This window comes from Arvicola amphibius, chromosome 18, assembly GCF_903992535.2.
Source record: "Arvicola amphibius chromosome 18, mArvAmp1.2, whole genome shotgun sequence".
NCBI lineage: Eukaryota > Metazoa > Chordata > Mammalia > Rodentia > Cricetidae > Arvicola > Arvicola amphibius.
In genome coordinates, this window is record NC_052064.1 from 14779073 (window position 1) to 14795483 (window position 16411).

The 16411-nt window shown below is 36.3% G+C and overlaps 1 protein-coding gene across 1 annotated transcript in view; it reads left to right on the forward strand.

Moving 5' to 3' along the window:
• Sema3d (semaphorin 3D) overlaps positions 1-16411 on the forward strand; it is a 189499-nt gene that overhangs the window by 92547 nt on the left and 80541 nt on the right. Inside the window, exon 4 of the mRNA XM_038315362.1 lies at positions 14224-14286. Coding sequence (XP_038171290.1) covers positions 14224-14286 — 63 coding nt within the window. The remainder of the gene's footprint in view (positions 1-14223; positions 14287-16411) is intronic.

The window sequence follows — 16411 nt, forward strand, 5'->3', positions numbered from 1 at the left end:
ACCTATGGGTTTGCATTGGCTCAGTGCCCTTCGGTAATGATCCGGACTGCTCTGTGAAAAGCAACCACACATGTTGGGACTCTGAGGGCTGAAGGTGTCCTTTGTTCTCTTTAGAGTTACAGCAATCTACGGCACATAATTGAGTTATGAGTGTCTGGTCGTTAATATTTTCCCAAGGGAAATTAAAAAAAAAAAAGAGTCTGTGAAAAGTAGTCAATCGAAGAAAAGCAAAATTTGTCATACAATGTATATGTCAACATCATATACTAATAAGACGGTGCCTACAGAAACGTAGCCATTCTCATTCTCACTTACACAGGCATTTGCTTATTACAGTAAGAGCACAAAACACAACAAAGTTATATACCAAGTAATTAAGAAATGAGTACGTAGTGATTCCCTTCGGAATGCCTTTACTCTCCATTAGGCTAGCTTTTGAGCCTAGCGTAGTGAATCATGCACACATAAACTTAGGATTTTGGAACATTTTCACTACCTAGAAAATAAATGTTATAAATACTCTTTTGGTTTTTTTTTTTTAATGTTTTGACATTTAGGACAAAGGACATGCCCTTACTCTTTTTGTGTTGTTCTGTTTTTTTTTTTTTTTGTGGAAAGATTATTTCTGATATTGAATAAAATTCCATGCAAGTATAAATGTGTTAAGGATGTGATGTCTTATAATTTAATCAGGATTTTCTCTAATTGGTCCTTTCTTAAGGCGATAGCTGGAACAGGTTTCAAAACAGGTAATACACTGTGAGTTTTGTCTTCCTTCAACACTAGATCAAAATCAGTATTTAGAAGCACCTAGAAATGCCTCCACTTCAAGGAAAGAATGTAGAATTGTGCCGGTCACGTAGCTCTTGTGTCTATGTGTGTGCGTTCGGTTATACCAACACTGAGATGAAGATTAGTTTATGGAATATTAGTGAGTGTTTCAATTCGGCACCTGGGAGAGGGTAACCAGGAACCATCAGCAGCAAAGAGACGGTACGATTCTAACAAGAGCCTCAGTTGGCAGACCTGACTGGGTGTTGCAGACTATGCTTCACATCCTACTAACAGGAGTGATATAAAATATCAATCAACCAAGTGTTTTTATTATTATTTTTGTCACATCAAACCATGCACCATGGCCACCAGAATTTAAAAATTTAAAAAAAAATCATTTTTCTCCCGCATTTATGCCCCTTTATATGGTGTTTATCGTCTGGGAACTAGAGTCTGCCGCCCAGACTTCTAAGGCGTCCAAATCATCTTCACCCTGGTTCCAATGCTTCTCACTTCATTTAAGCTCCTCCTTGGTACTTCACTTGCTCTGTCTCCTCTCTCTCTTCTCCATCCCAGTCTCTCTCACACAGCCTTTCCCCCTTTTCCTTCTCCCCAAATCTACTTCTATTTCCTCTAAGTAACCTTATTATTTTGCGAAGTGAATAATCTAGATTTGCCTTTGCTAACCTTCCTGTAACTTATGGCTCCAGCTCGTCCCCTTTGGGTTCCTGAAGGCGTTCATCCGATGTAGTCTCTTGTTACAGATTGCTCCCCACAGCTTTGCCTCACTTCCAGGTTATGCTTTCAATTCACTATGGCAGTCCGTGTGTTTATAGGAATGCCAGGTTCCTCATCTTGTGTAACTATTAAGAATCCCCCATCCACTTACATACTCCTTAAATGTAGCGTTATTTCACATTCTTCATTCTGTCTTAGGAATTGTTAGTTTCTGTGGGTTTTTTTTCCAAAGGAATAATCAATTTATAAACTGCATTTAATTAAGAAGGTTTCAGCTAAGAATCAAAGAACTATAAACAGTTACACACCATGAAGGCAGCCTTGCCTTGTTTTTACAAATACCCCTCAGCTGTGGATTTTCAGTTCCAAGTCTGCTGCCCCAGTTGTGTTTGGTCCATGGCAGTTCAGGCTCTTACAGCCAAGTGCATTGTGGAAGCAGCTGCTCACTTTAGGCTACAAGGAAGACAAAAGGATGAGGAAAAGAGCCTTGAGCTCTCTACCACTCAATTGTATTCCCACCTTTGAGTTTGTGAGCCAAGGTCTTATGCAAGTCAATCTGATCTTGAACTCACTTAGTAGTCTTTCAAGTCCTGGGTCCCCAGTAATGCTATTGGTTGATAACTAAGCATCTGGGCACTTTGCAGAGCAGAAGTATAGTACAAAAATTTTTTTTTTAAAAAAAATCTTTACAGGTATATTTATCTTAGTAAAATATTACTTTATAATACTAGAGTCCAGAATTTAGTGACTATGGAAGGGTGCTGCCACCTTCTACTGAGTTCTTTCCAGTTCTCTTTGTCTGTCAGATATTCTTGATGTCAACATTATCCTCAAGTTGGGGTAAGATGATTTCAACAACACAAATCGTTCACAGATAGATCAACATATAGAAACAGGAGGAAGGTTTTACACATATTATGGTTCATTTCTGGGGTAGCCTTGGTGTTAGCATTATCTTTATTTTGGTATAATATGCTTAGAATGGAATAAAACATTCTTATTCAAAGATATAGAAGAAAAATAGAATTGCATGTATCTTGATAACAATATTTTTGTTTTATCCAGTGAATATTTATAATATAGGTGACCTTGTTTCTAAAATTAAAATAACCAAAATTCAGTTGATAAAGGAAGGACACCTTTGGTTGGAAGTCCCTGAATGTATTTTTAGCAGAATGCAAATAATACATTCTTAGTTGTATTTTTTTTTTTTTTTTTTTTTGGTTTTTGTAATCTCAGGTCCTGAAATCGCTATTGTTCATTACAGGAATAAAGATGAGAATTTTTTATTGGTGACTGAATTTTGAATATTTTTCTTTTATCCTTTATAGGACACATTTTTTTCATTTCTTATACCCATTGAGCTTTGGATATTAGAATGAAAGCTGTAGTAGAATATAAAATTCAGGTTTTATATAAATGACTGCAAGATCATCAACTTCATTAATTCTAGGTAAGGATGCAAGGTATAAAATAGTTATAAAACAGATGATTTTAAGTATCTAAAAGAAGAGACAAATCAAATATCACATGAGGAATACAGAATGGAGGAAAAACTCTGTCATGCTTAAAATTGAGTTAATTCAAAATAGATGAGATTTTTTTAAAAAATAATGGAGATTGGTTGACTTTATGTGGCTCATGTTTGATAAGTATTGTTTTCTTTTTTCTCATTTGGGATAGGGAAAAACATGTTTAAGAAGTGAAATAGCGAAGGTTCTTGCTCTTCCATGAAGAGACTTCCCTGATTAAATTAAGGGAGCTGAGATTTTCTCCCGAAGCTATCAACAGTCTATCCGATTTCTATAGTCATTTACAGATAAGAACATCAGTGGGTTTGGGACAGGTGGCCAACCGTGCATGGGCAGTTTATTACCTTGTGTTAATGATGAAGTAAGATCATGTTGCATTATGTGAAAATTTCAAAACTATCAATAAAATATTTTGTTGGGGAATAAATGATGTATTTGGGTGTCAGGTTGATAAGGGGTGGAGATAGTGGTTCACCTTGATGGCATTTCAAATCACCATGGAAACACATTTCTGTGCATGCCTGTAAGAAATCATTTAGGTTAGACTGATTAAGATAAGAGGAGTTCCATCCTAAATGTGCACAATACCATTCCACAGGCTAGAACACCCAAAGTGAATAAAAAAATTTTAAAATGTATGTTCAGCATAGACATTATAATAATGACTATACTTGGCAATTTGTTTTTGTTTTGTTTTGGGGGGGGGTGGCAATACAGTTTTATCTGTAGCTTTGGGAGCCTGTCCTAGTACTAGCTCTTATAGACTAGGCTGACCTCGAACTCACAAAAGTCCGCTTGCCTCTGCCTCCCAGGGCCACCACTGCCTGGCTCATACTTGGCTTTTTTTTATATATCAAAGACTGGGTTTCTCTGTAACTTTGGGGACTGCCCCAGAACTAGCTCTTGTAGACCAGGCTGGCTGCGAACTAACAGAGATTCACCTGCCTCTGCCTCCCGAATGTGGGATTAATGGCGTGTGTGCCACCACCACCCAGAGGTATACTTGGCATTTTTAAAGGAGTTTAACGACCTATGGTTTCTAAGCAGACGTTAGCTGTCAAGCTGTCACATTGATTCTAAATGAACATTTTTCTCCTCCTCCCCAGTCAACTTGAAGTTGTACTAGCAAAGGAAAGCTGGAACTTTCTATGCATAAACTTTCAGTAGTAATATTCAAAACTAATTCTCTCCCTTCATTTCACTTCTCTCTTTTGATCTCATCATGGCTGACAACAGAATGAAATATCTAATAAATTCTGTTTAGTTATGAAAATTGTTCAGACTTCCAGGTCAGTCAATTTTATGCATTTCCTCTTAAGAATCTATACCCTTAAGGGTTCTCTGCACAAGGCTGGCTGTGTTTTCCTCTGCAGTATGAGGCTTCCCCATGAGACGAATTATATCACTGAGAACCTTCACTGCGAGCGTTTTTTCACTTGACCTTGAATGAGACCTAGGATAACCTCATGGATAACCCCAATACAAGGTTTATTTTCATTATTTAAAGTGTGTCTGTCTGTCTCTCTGTCCTTCTGTCTGTCTTTGTATTAAAAAAGAATATCCCTACTTCTTTTTTTTTTTTTTTTTTTTTTTTTTTGCTAAGCTGGAGGCCAATTTTATTTGACTTTCAAAGAAAACAAGGGGGCAGACAAGTTTTAAATCTCAGCAACTGCCAGGAGGAGAAGACAAAGAAAAAAACAACCCCTTTTTATTTAGGGTCCCAGAAAGCCAGCATATTCAGGAGTAGAGGTTGGCAAACAGCTGCATGGAATTGGACTGGGGAGAGCACTACATAAGTTGAGCGATGAGGCGGAGAATACTGGGGTACGCATACTTCCACTACTGGAAAGAGACGGAGAAAGGAAAGGGGGCATTAGAAAGGAAGATCTGTGAGCTACCTGCAACATTCTACTTTTGATCATGGCTTCTATCTATTTCTTGGGAAGCCTTTTCCCACGGCTCTGGTTGATGCCTTAGGCAGCTATCTTACTGCAATACTCTGAATGTGTAGGTCAATAAGCATGTCCACTATCTTCCCTGTCATTTACTGCCCTCTCCCTTCGGACATTAGCTCCCAGGCAAGCTGGCGAGCAAGAGCTGTTTGAGGATCCCCAAGACTCTTCCCTACCAAGGTCTCAGAGGGGCCTTGTAGCACCGAGTGAGCTTGCTCAGATGAAAACACGTTCCTCAAGGGCAAACAGTAATTTCCGATCTCCAGCTCCCAAGTCTGTCATTGTTTGGACATGGATGGAATGATCTCAATGAGTCTTGCCTATCATTTTGAAGATGTCTGCATCTTTGATCTACACCTCACTTAAGATGTTGCCTCAGTTAAAATTTCCCTTTGATCATCAAATTATACTGTCCAACCCATAAAATAAGATCTCAAAAAGAACGGTGTTTTAATTCCAAAAATGTCATGGAAGAGTTATTGTACATCATTCATGAAGTATTCCCATTGGAATCACATGGATAAGAAAATACTAATAACCATGTTATTAACCTCTGAAATATTAATAGAATCTATCAAATACAGTTTTATTTTTTATCATGTTACCTATGATTTTTCAGTAGTATTTTTGATGGATTCCAGCAAAAGTATAATTGGGAGTTTTGTCTAATGAGAATACAAAAATATATTGACCCATTTTAAACAATCTTCAGAATTAGATTAGTTGCTTTATTTGGAAATAATGCCTAGTCATCTTTATCCCTTTTTTCAATTGATTTAAAACTGTTTTCTCTTGAAACAGAGGTTTTAAAATCAAATATATAAAAAATGTTCAGTGAAGTAATGCAGCAGTAATTCAAAGTGAATTGACTCCTGGGCTTTTTAGCTAAAATGAGGTGTAGAAATAAAAGAAAAATGAATTTCTAAAGTTGGCAGGTTGTGCACACTTATTATTCTATTGCTAGGAAGAATATGTCAGCAGGATTCTGGGTGCACCAGGTCAGCCTCAACTAAATAGTGAGACACAGTTTGCACACAAACATGCACACACACACACACACACACACACACACACACACACGCAGAAACAGAGAGAGAAAGATAACAATTTTAAGAAAAAAAGTGAAGCTTGTTTACTGTATCCCAACAAAAACCCAATACTTAAAAATCTCTATTTACAAGATTATAGGCAAAATCAGTATAGAACTTAATTTAATGTTTGTGTAAAGTATCTTAAGCTTATTGTTTTAATGTAAGCATAGTTTTCTCCATTTGGAAGAAATGGTTCAATATGACAAAATGATAAATATGCTCTGGTTTACAAACAAAGACGCTTTCCTCTGGTTTCTAAGTGTGATGACAGTGAATCAAAACAACCCGAATGTTTAATCTCACAGAACTTCTTGTTTTTGTTAAACAACCCGAGAAAATTTATTTTTCTAAAGTCAAACATGAAATCTGATAGTTATTTCAGGGCTTTATCTTTGTGGTTATTGAACAACAACAGCAAACAAAACCAAAATCTTTCAGAATGAATTATTGAATTAAAATTAAAGATAATTTGCTTAAGTTAAACTTTTAAACTCTTAGAAAAATCGAAACTTATAATTAGACAATAAAGTGATCCTGTCATTCTAAACTTATTAATAGGAGAGATGTTTTTTCCGTATCCCAAAGATGGTGTAACTTTTTCCTTGTCCTTACTATCAAAACTGAGTAATTACAAAAGTACTCGATATAGTTAAAGTTCATCAAACTATGCTTTTATTGTTTTAGCATTTATGAAATAACTGAGTTTGTAGTTATAAATCTAGTAATTTTTCTGGAGTGTTTAAGCATCCATCTTTCTTTGCTAACATGAAAAAGGCCTTTTGTTATTTCCCTTTCCTCAGGGAAAAAGTTCTATAGGAAAGGATCCTGCTATGCTTTTTTTTGTGCTCAGGATAATAAAAAAATTCTTTATGAATAATAATGGCCTCTGACTTGGATTCCCTTCACCCCTCTGTGGCTGCACAAAGTCATTGACCACGGTGATTCACTCTGTGTGCCAGCTATTTACAGAGACAAGAATTGGAGTAAATAACCTCTTCACCTAACGTGGCTACCAATGAAAGAAAAACACCATTTTTCCTTTTTAACACCCGAAATTAAGAGAATATAAAACTCTTGGATCCACGCGGATATCATAATAAATGAAGTTTTTATATGAGATACCCTACTCAGTTTCCTGCTGTTTAATCTTCTCCTATTGCCTACTGAGCGCAAGCTGTCCTGTAATCAGAGCTGTAAAACAATTGCCTCGTTCATGGATGTGCTGGCCCCTTAGCTCAGCGCTGATACGCCGGTCCCATCTGGTCACTGTAATGGACTGCCAGACTGGGGGCAGACAACCCAGTCTCCTGCCAGAACTCTGGCCAGAATGCCTGTGTTTCCCAGTCCAAGGAAATTACAAAAAAAAAAAAATCTTCAATGCTCAATATGTGTACATTGCAGGTCATAAACAGGGTAGGAAGGCGCAATGCGCAATGATCATTTCACTGTTCATCGTTAGTCACCAAATGCCATTAAGTCATAGACTGATCAAAAGGTAATGGAATAGAGCAGTATAACTTGAAGAAGAGGCACAAAGGGGGCATAGAACAATGCGACAAACAAGGACTGAACGCAAGTAATAGACTCGAGTTAGGAAAGCAGCCATGAACCAGGTTTTCTTGTCCTAACTATCATAGGCCACAACCTGCACAGTTTGGGGATTGACCTGACTGGGGAGATGGGAATTAAAGAATCTACAGGCAAACCTACAGAAAAGGTGGGGTTGAGTGGACAGGATGCCCCGAGGGAGATGAAGCAGCAGCCTGGGGACTCAGTCCATTCATTATATACAGCTGGATGGGAGGCAGGCTAGCTAATTTTAGAGAAGCAGTCTCAGGCTGCAGTGCTGTGAGAGGAGAAACCTGTGGTTGATATTTTCTGCATGCACTGCCAACGTAAGTACTCCAGCCAGGGGAAGGCATGGCTATGCCATGGGTCTGAAGCACCGGGGTCTTTGATACGCCAGTGCTCATGTCAACAATCCTTAGCACGTTATCTGCGCCACAGTCATGGAAGTTGCTGGTTTGGTGGATGAGTGCTTAAAATATATTCACTACGGAACCTCTAAGAACTAACGCGAAGTGCCACAACTTCCATTCCAAAGGCTATTCTCACTACACAGTAGTGCAGTGAGTTGTAAAGAAACTGGCTTTGGTTGATTGAGCTGTGTGATTCTTAAATATTTTTAAATAAAGTTTAGAAAAATTTGCAGAAATTATAAAGAAGAAAGGGAACATGCAAACAGTATTCCCCTACAGATTTTTAGGAGTACATGGACAAGAATAATTTAACCATAAAAAGAATACTATCAAACCATATTTTGTTTCTTAAAATTCCTTTTAATTTGTTTGTTAATATTCTTCTCTCTTTCTCACAACATAGACTTTTGATGATCTACTCATGTATTCTTCTGCTCTTCTGGATGCTGTAGATATTGAGGAGAATAAATAGGTCAGGTTGTCCGTTTGCACAGTGCATCTGATTAGAAGAGAAAAGAGTTGCTGAAGAAGAAACAGACGGAAACAAGTATTTTTAAACTGTTGTATTATTTTAAATTGTGTCGCAAGCCATGCCTTGCTGAGCTGCTATACATCCAGAGCCACCTTTTGGGGATGAATTCTGCTGCCATCCTAGCCACAAGGTAGGGCTGTGACGATCAGAAATGTTAGGTAGAAGGAACAGAGATAAGAAAGAAACATACAGACATAGGATAGCAGTGGGAGGGCTGCTCAGTTCCTCTTGCATCCTGAGTTGCATCCTTGCATTCTGAGTCTGCCCATGTTTAATTATCCATACACTTTTATACCCCAATACGAAAGGGGAAGGAAGTCAAGGATGCTTTAACATAATACAAAGGACAACCAGAATAGTCACTTGCCTCAGTACTTTGAGACATCAAGCCAATTTTGTCAATTAATTCTTGAAAATAGCATTCTGTTGTTTAGACAGTGAAGCCACCCTACACCAAATATCCTGAAGGCAGTCACTCCCTAGATCAAACTTTCTATTTCAAGAGAAGGAACAGAATATGCTTGAATTCTCTGTGCTTTGGTCAGGGTGGAGAAGATCTACCTCTATGAGCCATATTAATGTTCAAAACACCAAGTAGCCACATTATGTCGGGGTACGGAGTCATTGCTGTTGTCAACTACTTTGAGTAATCTCAAAACCTCGACAAAATGAAATGCACTCACATTTTTGGGCCTCCACGAAATCATGGAGGTATTCCTGGACTTATACTGGCCATGAAAGAAGGTTTTTGGGTAAGATGTTCGGAGATTGACAGCTGTCTACACCAAGATCATCCATAGGAGGTTAGACATGCAGCAGAAGACCAGACAAGCCTAGATCAATCTTGTGATCTGAAATGGTTTCTGGGAAATCCTATAGCTCTGCACTTACGTGGAGGTTAAAATGGAAGAAAAAATTAATTGAGTAGTCAGACTTTCCATCTGTAGTAACCCATACCTATATCATCTGTAATAACTCAGCCTTTACTTGTGGCAGCATTTATATTTTGCTTTTCAATATTTATTAATTTAAGTCTACCTTGGTTTTTCCTTGGGATCCAGAGTGTTCATTGTTTTATTTACTGCTCAAATCCATTACCGCATCTCATTAGCTCAACATTTCCCCATCTTTGTAATCAATCATACATTTGCATCCTGCCCTTTGATAGAAGTGTATGATGTCTCTGGGGTTCTAAATTTTTGTCTTTAATTAGGTTTTATGAACACATTGCAACTTCCTCTCTGGTGTCCTATTTCGTCTTTTGGCATCTCTGAATTGGGGCAAAGGACATTGGACGAACCTTGTGCTTGCTAACTTGAGTCAATTAAAGTGTCTCTTAAAGATGAAACAAGGAGCAGATATAATTAGGATTTCCTTTGGATGTTGTTATAAGGACTTATCATTATTTGAATGTTTTTGTAATTTCCCTAACGTTAACTACTTCAAAATAAACTGCGTGACATTTTCACTTTAGAAAATGACAACTCTAAATGACTTATGTGAGTTGTAATAAAGGATGCCCATGAATTTCATAATTCATGAATGAAGCAATAATTGCAGTATTTCATTCATAAGTTCCTTGACAATTTTTTTACAAAATTAAAAAGAATGCTCAAGAAATTTAAAACGAAAGCTATTGTTAAGAAATCATATTTATACAACTAAAGCATGGGTCATATTTTCAAGTTTATATGTGAAGTTAGTGGGATATCTCTTTTAAAATATACTTCAACATAATTTTGTCACTTATGAGTGGACATGAGGAGGTATAGAATATAATTTTTGTTAATAAGAATAATCTTTCTTCATGTTAGCAATCTATATTATATAAATATATATTAATATATATTAAATAAATATAAAATAGAAACTAAATATTTTACAGAAAATGAGACCCGCTGGATTGCTATCATCCCAATATGGTATGATAGACCACGGCCTCCTGAAAGGTTGCTGTGAACACCTTCAGAAAATTACTTCACCCAACTGATGCCTGAGATGAACCTGGCACACAGGTTACACCATGAAAGACCTAATTAACAGCGTCCCCATTCAGCAGGAAGCAGTTTGGAGAGAAATAACTGCGCCCATTTTCCCAAATATTGTTTATAAATGTTCTTTTACATTTAAAGGGGGATATAATATGGAGATGAGTAATTTGCATTGATATGGATTTGGCTTTAGTGATTTAAATTTAAGGTCAATTTTGTTATATGTATATGTATTTCTGATACTGATTAATGTATTGTGATTGTGTAGTTCATTTAAAAATGTAATGTATATAGGTTGTTAATGGATAGTTATCAATATTAGTAAAACTTGTAGTTATGTTAGTTAGATTTTCTAGCTATATAGAGATTTATTTAAGTTACATAGGCATTCTTCATATCTTTCAAAGACTACAGAATATCGCATTTTAGATGTTTTAATAACTTAAGGCTTTTCATGACAATGAGACACATCAGCTCCTGGCAGCACCAATCTACTTCAAGAGGAAGATGGGCATCGAAGAGGATCCTTATGGAGTTTGATAGCCACTTGGGCAAGAAACTGCTCTTGCCTGAACTGTTGGCAGAAACTGGACACAAAGAACCCAACGAGAGAGGACTGCTGAACTTGCCTAAATGTGAGATGATCTTTCGGGGTTGCTGATTCAAGAAAAAGTCTGCGAGACATTCTGCAGGACACAGCATATAGTGACTGAACTGTCTTTGAAATTTCCTGCTTCATGGGAAACTCTGCTGGATACTGTGGGCCTATAGGCTGAAGATAGATGCCCCAACAATACAAAAGAACTTTGGGTGACTGTCCAGGCAGCGAGATGTCTCTATCATTTCTAGAGTTATATGGAAATTGCATATTTCTTATTTACTTAGGTAATATTGTGTTCTTCTGGAGTCTTTGATGGAGCTGAAGAATAGATAGACAGTTATAGTTGTTTTCCTTAGTTATGATAAAATATAAAGTAGATATAAATATTATAATTCTTACTTGATAACTGTTTTGTTATATGTAATTTTACTATGTTAAAGTTAAAGCCTTCTTTTTATTGTTTAAACAGAAAAAGGGGAAATGATGTGGGAGAGTCTTCTGTTTGAGTTGATTTCATTGGCTAATAAAGAAACTGCCTGGCCCATTTGATAGACCGCCCCTTAGGTGGGTGGAGTAGACAGAACAGGAAGAGGAAGTGAGGTAGAAGGATCAGTCAGATGCTACACCTCTCCTAAGTTAGACAGACCGCCGTGCCTCTCCTCAGAGAGAAGCCAGACGCGATGAAGCTCCAGCCCAAGATGGACGTACGCTAGAATCTACCTGGTAAGGCACCACTTTGTGGTGCTATACAGATTATTAGATATGGGTTAGTCAAGATGTGAGAAAGAGGCTGAAAATAATGGGCCAGACAGTATTTAAAAGAATACAATTTGTGTGTTGTTATTTTGGGTAAAGCTAGCCGGTGGCTGGGAGCCGGACAGTGGGAAGCCGGCCCACAGCTAATCACTACACCGAATTTTAATAGATAATATATTACTATATCCTTAAACATGATTCTATTAAATGGGCTGTTTTGATATATACTTACTGACTTAACTATTTTATTTAAGGTTCTCTTGAACTTAGATATAAAAATCTTAAAACTTGAGGCTATATCCATATATATTATCTCTTTTTTCTCTCTCTCTGATCTCTAGTCTTGATTGAGCTCAAATTCCCTATGTAGTCTATCCTCCTGCCTTCACTTTATATCAGCTGAGATATTTGCATAAATTACCATATAAGACACACCCACAAAAATATGAATATTAAGGTGTTACTTTGTGTGTATGTATACTCATTAAATTTCATATCAAAGTTTCTATGTGATTATGTGTGGTTAGTGTACTCTCTTAGGATATATTTGTAAGTACTTTTGTCTCATTAGGTTTATATAGACTGGATTAAGGATATTTCTTTTCCTTAAGGAATTTACTAATTACCATTCACAAGGAGCTGGTGTGGTGGCACAAATCCAAATATCAGCTATAGGGAGTCTGGAACAGGAGGATCAGTAGTTACAGATGACTCTGCTAAATGCTAATTTAGGTAGATTATTCAAATATATAAACATTGATTCTAATAAGTACAAGACAAGTAAAAGAATATTTTATTTACCAAGTCTATTTCATTTTCCTTGTTTTTACTTTATCATAAAAGGAACGTGATTGTATACTTTGGGGCTATTTTTCACCTGATAATGAGCTACTAAGTTCCGTATGTATTTATTTCCATACCTTTCATTCACTGATAATTGATTGCTGGCTGTTGACTAAAATTATATGAGAGGGAAATGACATAACTTCAAACAATTCTGAGTAAAGGACATTTCTGAATCCTGTTGTGGCTCACACTTCCGGGTGGGTTCATCACCTAAGCGCACTGTTTGCTCACCCATTGTTCTGCATACGCCACTGATTTGTAGGTTACAGAAATGTTCACTAAATACAACAGGCTTTCTTTGCCTTAATACTTCACTGTATTTGTTCATTAAGAATGGGTTTTGGGTGCCATGTTCTGTTTGCCTTGTCTCCAGATATGAAGATCATATCATGGAACACTGGTGATGTCTAAATGCTTTGCATTCTTTGGGTTTAACCAGGCCCTTCATCACAATCTTATAGAGTATGCCTTTCCTTCAGTCATTAAAACGGTTTTCTATCAGTGTGAAACACAATAAAAGAGTTTGGATCCGAGTGAATCATGTGTCATCTCCCCCTTGAGTATGTAATCTCTGTTTCTTCTTGCCCACAGCTAGCAGGGGTTACTTAATATAAGCATAATGGACTACCATAACTATTTGAACCCTGCTTTGCATCCTTACATATTTTCAAAGATGTTTAAAAAAACAAATAAAAAAAAGCAAACGTGTAAAATATTTTGTGAAATATAATTTAGTGCTACCCACCAACGGGGAGGATGCTCTTCACCTCGGTCCTTTGCCAAAGCCATGTTTGCTGTATAGCGATTAAGATTCTCGGATTTGGTGACATCAAATTTGGGTCAGATTATCGTGATTTATTTTTGGGGATTTTATGTTTTATTTAATTTCTATATGATTAAGTTCTCTGATATTAAAATGAAGAAGAGAAGTATATCTATTTTTAGGGATATTGTGATATTTAAATAAGATATAATTCTAAAATATTTAGCTTCTTTCCAGATGTGTCTATACTCCATGCATGCTAAGTGTGGTGAGCAAATTGACTCTAATATTTGGGTTGGAGTAGAAATGTGTGTGAATAACAGAGAACTGTTTCTACCGTCTCAGGACACATTTCTACCGTGCACCACCACTTGGAGAAACCCAGAAAAGCATGATGAATTTAACAACTATTAACTCAAAGTTGTATTGACATCACAATAAGAGCATACATGCCTTGGATAATAAGTTATTTGCTACTACATCATTAAGACCAGGAAAATTGCAGTGTTCATTTAGAAAGATTTTTCAGAGGGGTTTTGGAAAATATTTTTGTCTGGACTCCAAGGTGCGGTTGACGTTTATTCTTCAGTGTTACTTAGTCTCTTTTCAAATCAGAATTGGATGTTTTTAATCCGCCTATTCTAATCTACCATTAAATGTTCTTTCAGATTTATTGGCCTGCTGCTAAAGAACGGGTGGAATTATGTAAATTAGCTGGAAAAGATCCAAATGTAAGTATGAAACTTGAAAATGACCTCCTCAAATTGGACACGAAAAGTGCAGTAAATGTTTATATTCTCTTTTATTGAATAATAACATTGTCTACTGCCTCTATTACTAAACTGACATTCTCTGTACACATTATTATAGTGAACAGGGGATGGGACTTCAACATTTGAAAGTAGGGGAAGGAAAATCAAGAGCTCAATGCTAACCTCTGCAAAGTAGTGAGTTTAAGAGTTATCTGTACTACATAAAACCCTGTTGAAAAGTTCAGAAACAAGAAAATTAAAGATTAATCTGACATAAAATATTTCTACCTTACAAAAAGCAACACTAATATTTACAGTAGTCCAAAGATAGAAGAACAATATATTTTAACATAATAGCTCTCAATATTGCTATTTTCTTCAGAAAACTAGATTAGAAGTAATTCAAAATATTCAAATATGCCATCAGGAAAATAGTATTTCTATGAATTTATACTTTAAATTTGTATATATATATATATATATATATATTAATGTCAACAAAACATTACTTAACATCATAAATGTCAACTAATATCCCTTTCCTTTGAGCTGAGGTTGAATTTATCTCACACACACAACTAGGTGTTCTTTGTTGGGTCTGACTTCTTGTACTATTTTGATGAGGGGAACATCCTGTTTGAGCAAAATCTATATATCCTGAATGTCACTAAGATGAACAGAAGTCTCAATCTTGACCCAAAATTTTAATATCTTGTGGCTTCTTTTGCAACATTCTAAAACAATAATAATAATGAATGTTAAACTGTACATTTTTGATATTTAATAATGACAAATAGTGCTCGTTGTGTGAAAGCATAGTTAGATTAAAAAGTAAAAATGTGTAAACTGAGACTCTGCTTTGAGTTCCTGGCTTCCCAGACCTGAGTAACCACACAGAAACTATGTTAATTACAATACTATTTGGCCTATTAGCTCAGGCTTCTTCGCAACAAACTTGTATATCTTCAATTAACCCATTTCTATTATTTTATATATTTTACCACAAGATTCATGGTTTGTTTCCTCTTGCATCTTGGGCAGCTACATGGCATTTCTTTGACTTAGCCTTCTTCCCTCCTCTATCTTTGTTTGAATTTCCTGTCTTGCTATATTCTGCCCTGCCATAGGCCAAAGCAGCTTCTTTATTAACCATTAGTAAGAAGATATATTCACAGCATACAGAGGGGAACCTCACATCAAGGATGATTAAAGTATAGCAATATAATTCACGATACAAAATGCCCTAAGAATCTAAAAAGACTAAGAACCTAAATCAAGCTGGCTCCCTCAGTTATTCATTTACTTATCCAGTAAGGAGGGTTGGGTAGACTAAATAAGACAAGTAGAGTGGTGTTGTCTATAATTACAGTTACTTGGATCCTGACAGTAATGGTATTAGAAACTGGTGGCTAGCCTAATATATTTAGTGAGACCCTATCTCAAAATAAAGAGAGAACTGGAAATCGAGTTTAGTGGACCAAGCACTTGGCTAGTAGGTGGGAGGATCCTGCTTTACTCTCATAGATTATTAAAAATGAAGTGAACCAATAAAACAAAAATGCAATTCTATTTTTGTATAACACAGAAGTAAGACATCAGTCTGTCCTCCAAGACATTTCTTTCTAATAGAGGACAGAGGTCTGACCCACATGATCACTTTTTTGTATTAAGTGCCAAAACCATAATAACCCAAAGAAAACAACGTAACTGTGTAGTCATACCTCATTTTATATTCAGTTAGCATCAAATGTGATCCTTTAAAGGCACCTTTAAGCTAACAGAAATATGTCAGGAACTGTTACCATCAAATGCAGTAGAAGATAGTTTCACATGGGCTGTATTAGAAAAGAAAGGAGTTACACTCTTCTGGATATATTTTTCTTCCTCCTGTGCAATGAAGGGCTTCACCCTGTTCAGTATCTCCACATTGAGATGATGCCCACGGATGAAGAAAGAAATCAATTTCCCATTGAACTTGAGGGTATAAAATAATTTGGTTACAGCAGTTTTCAAAATTATTTGTCAAATAAGCAGTAGTGGTATGGCAGACACCCTGAGAATAATTTTATGTTTTGTGAGTTATCTATGTTTAGTACTTGATAAA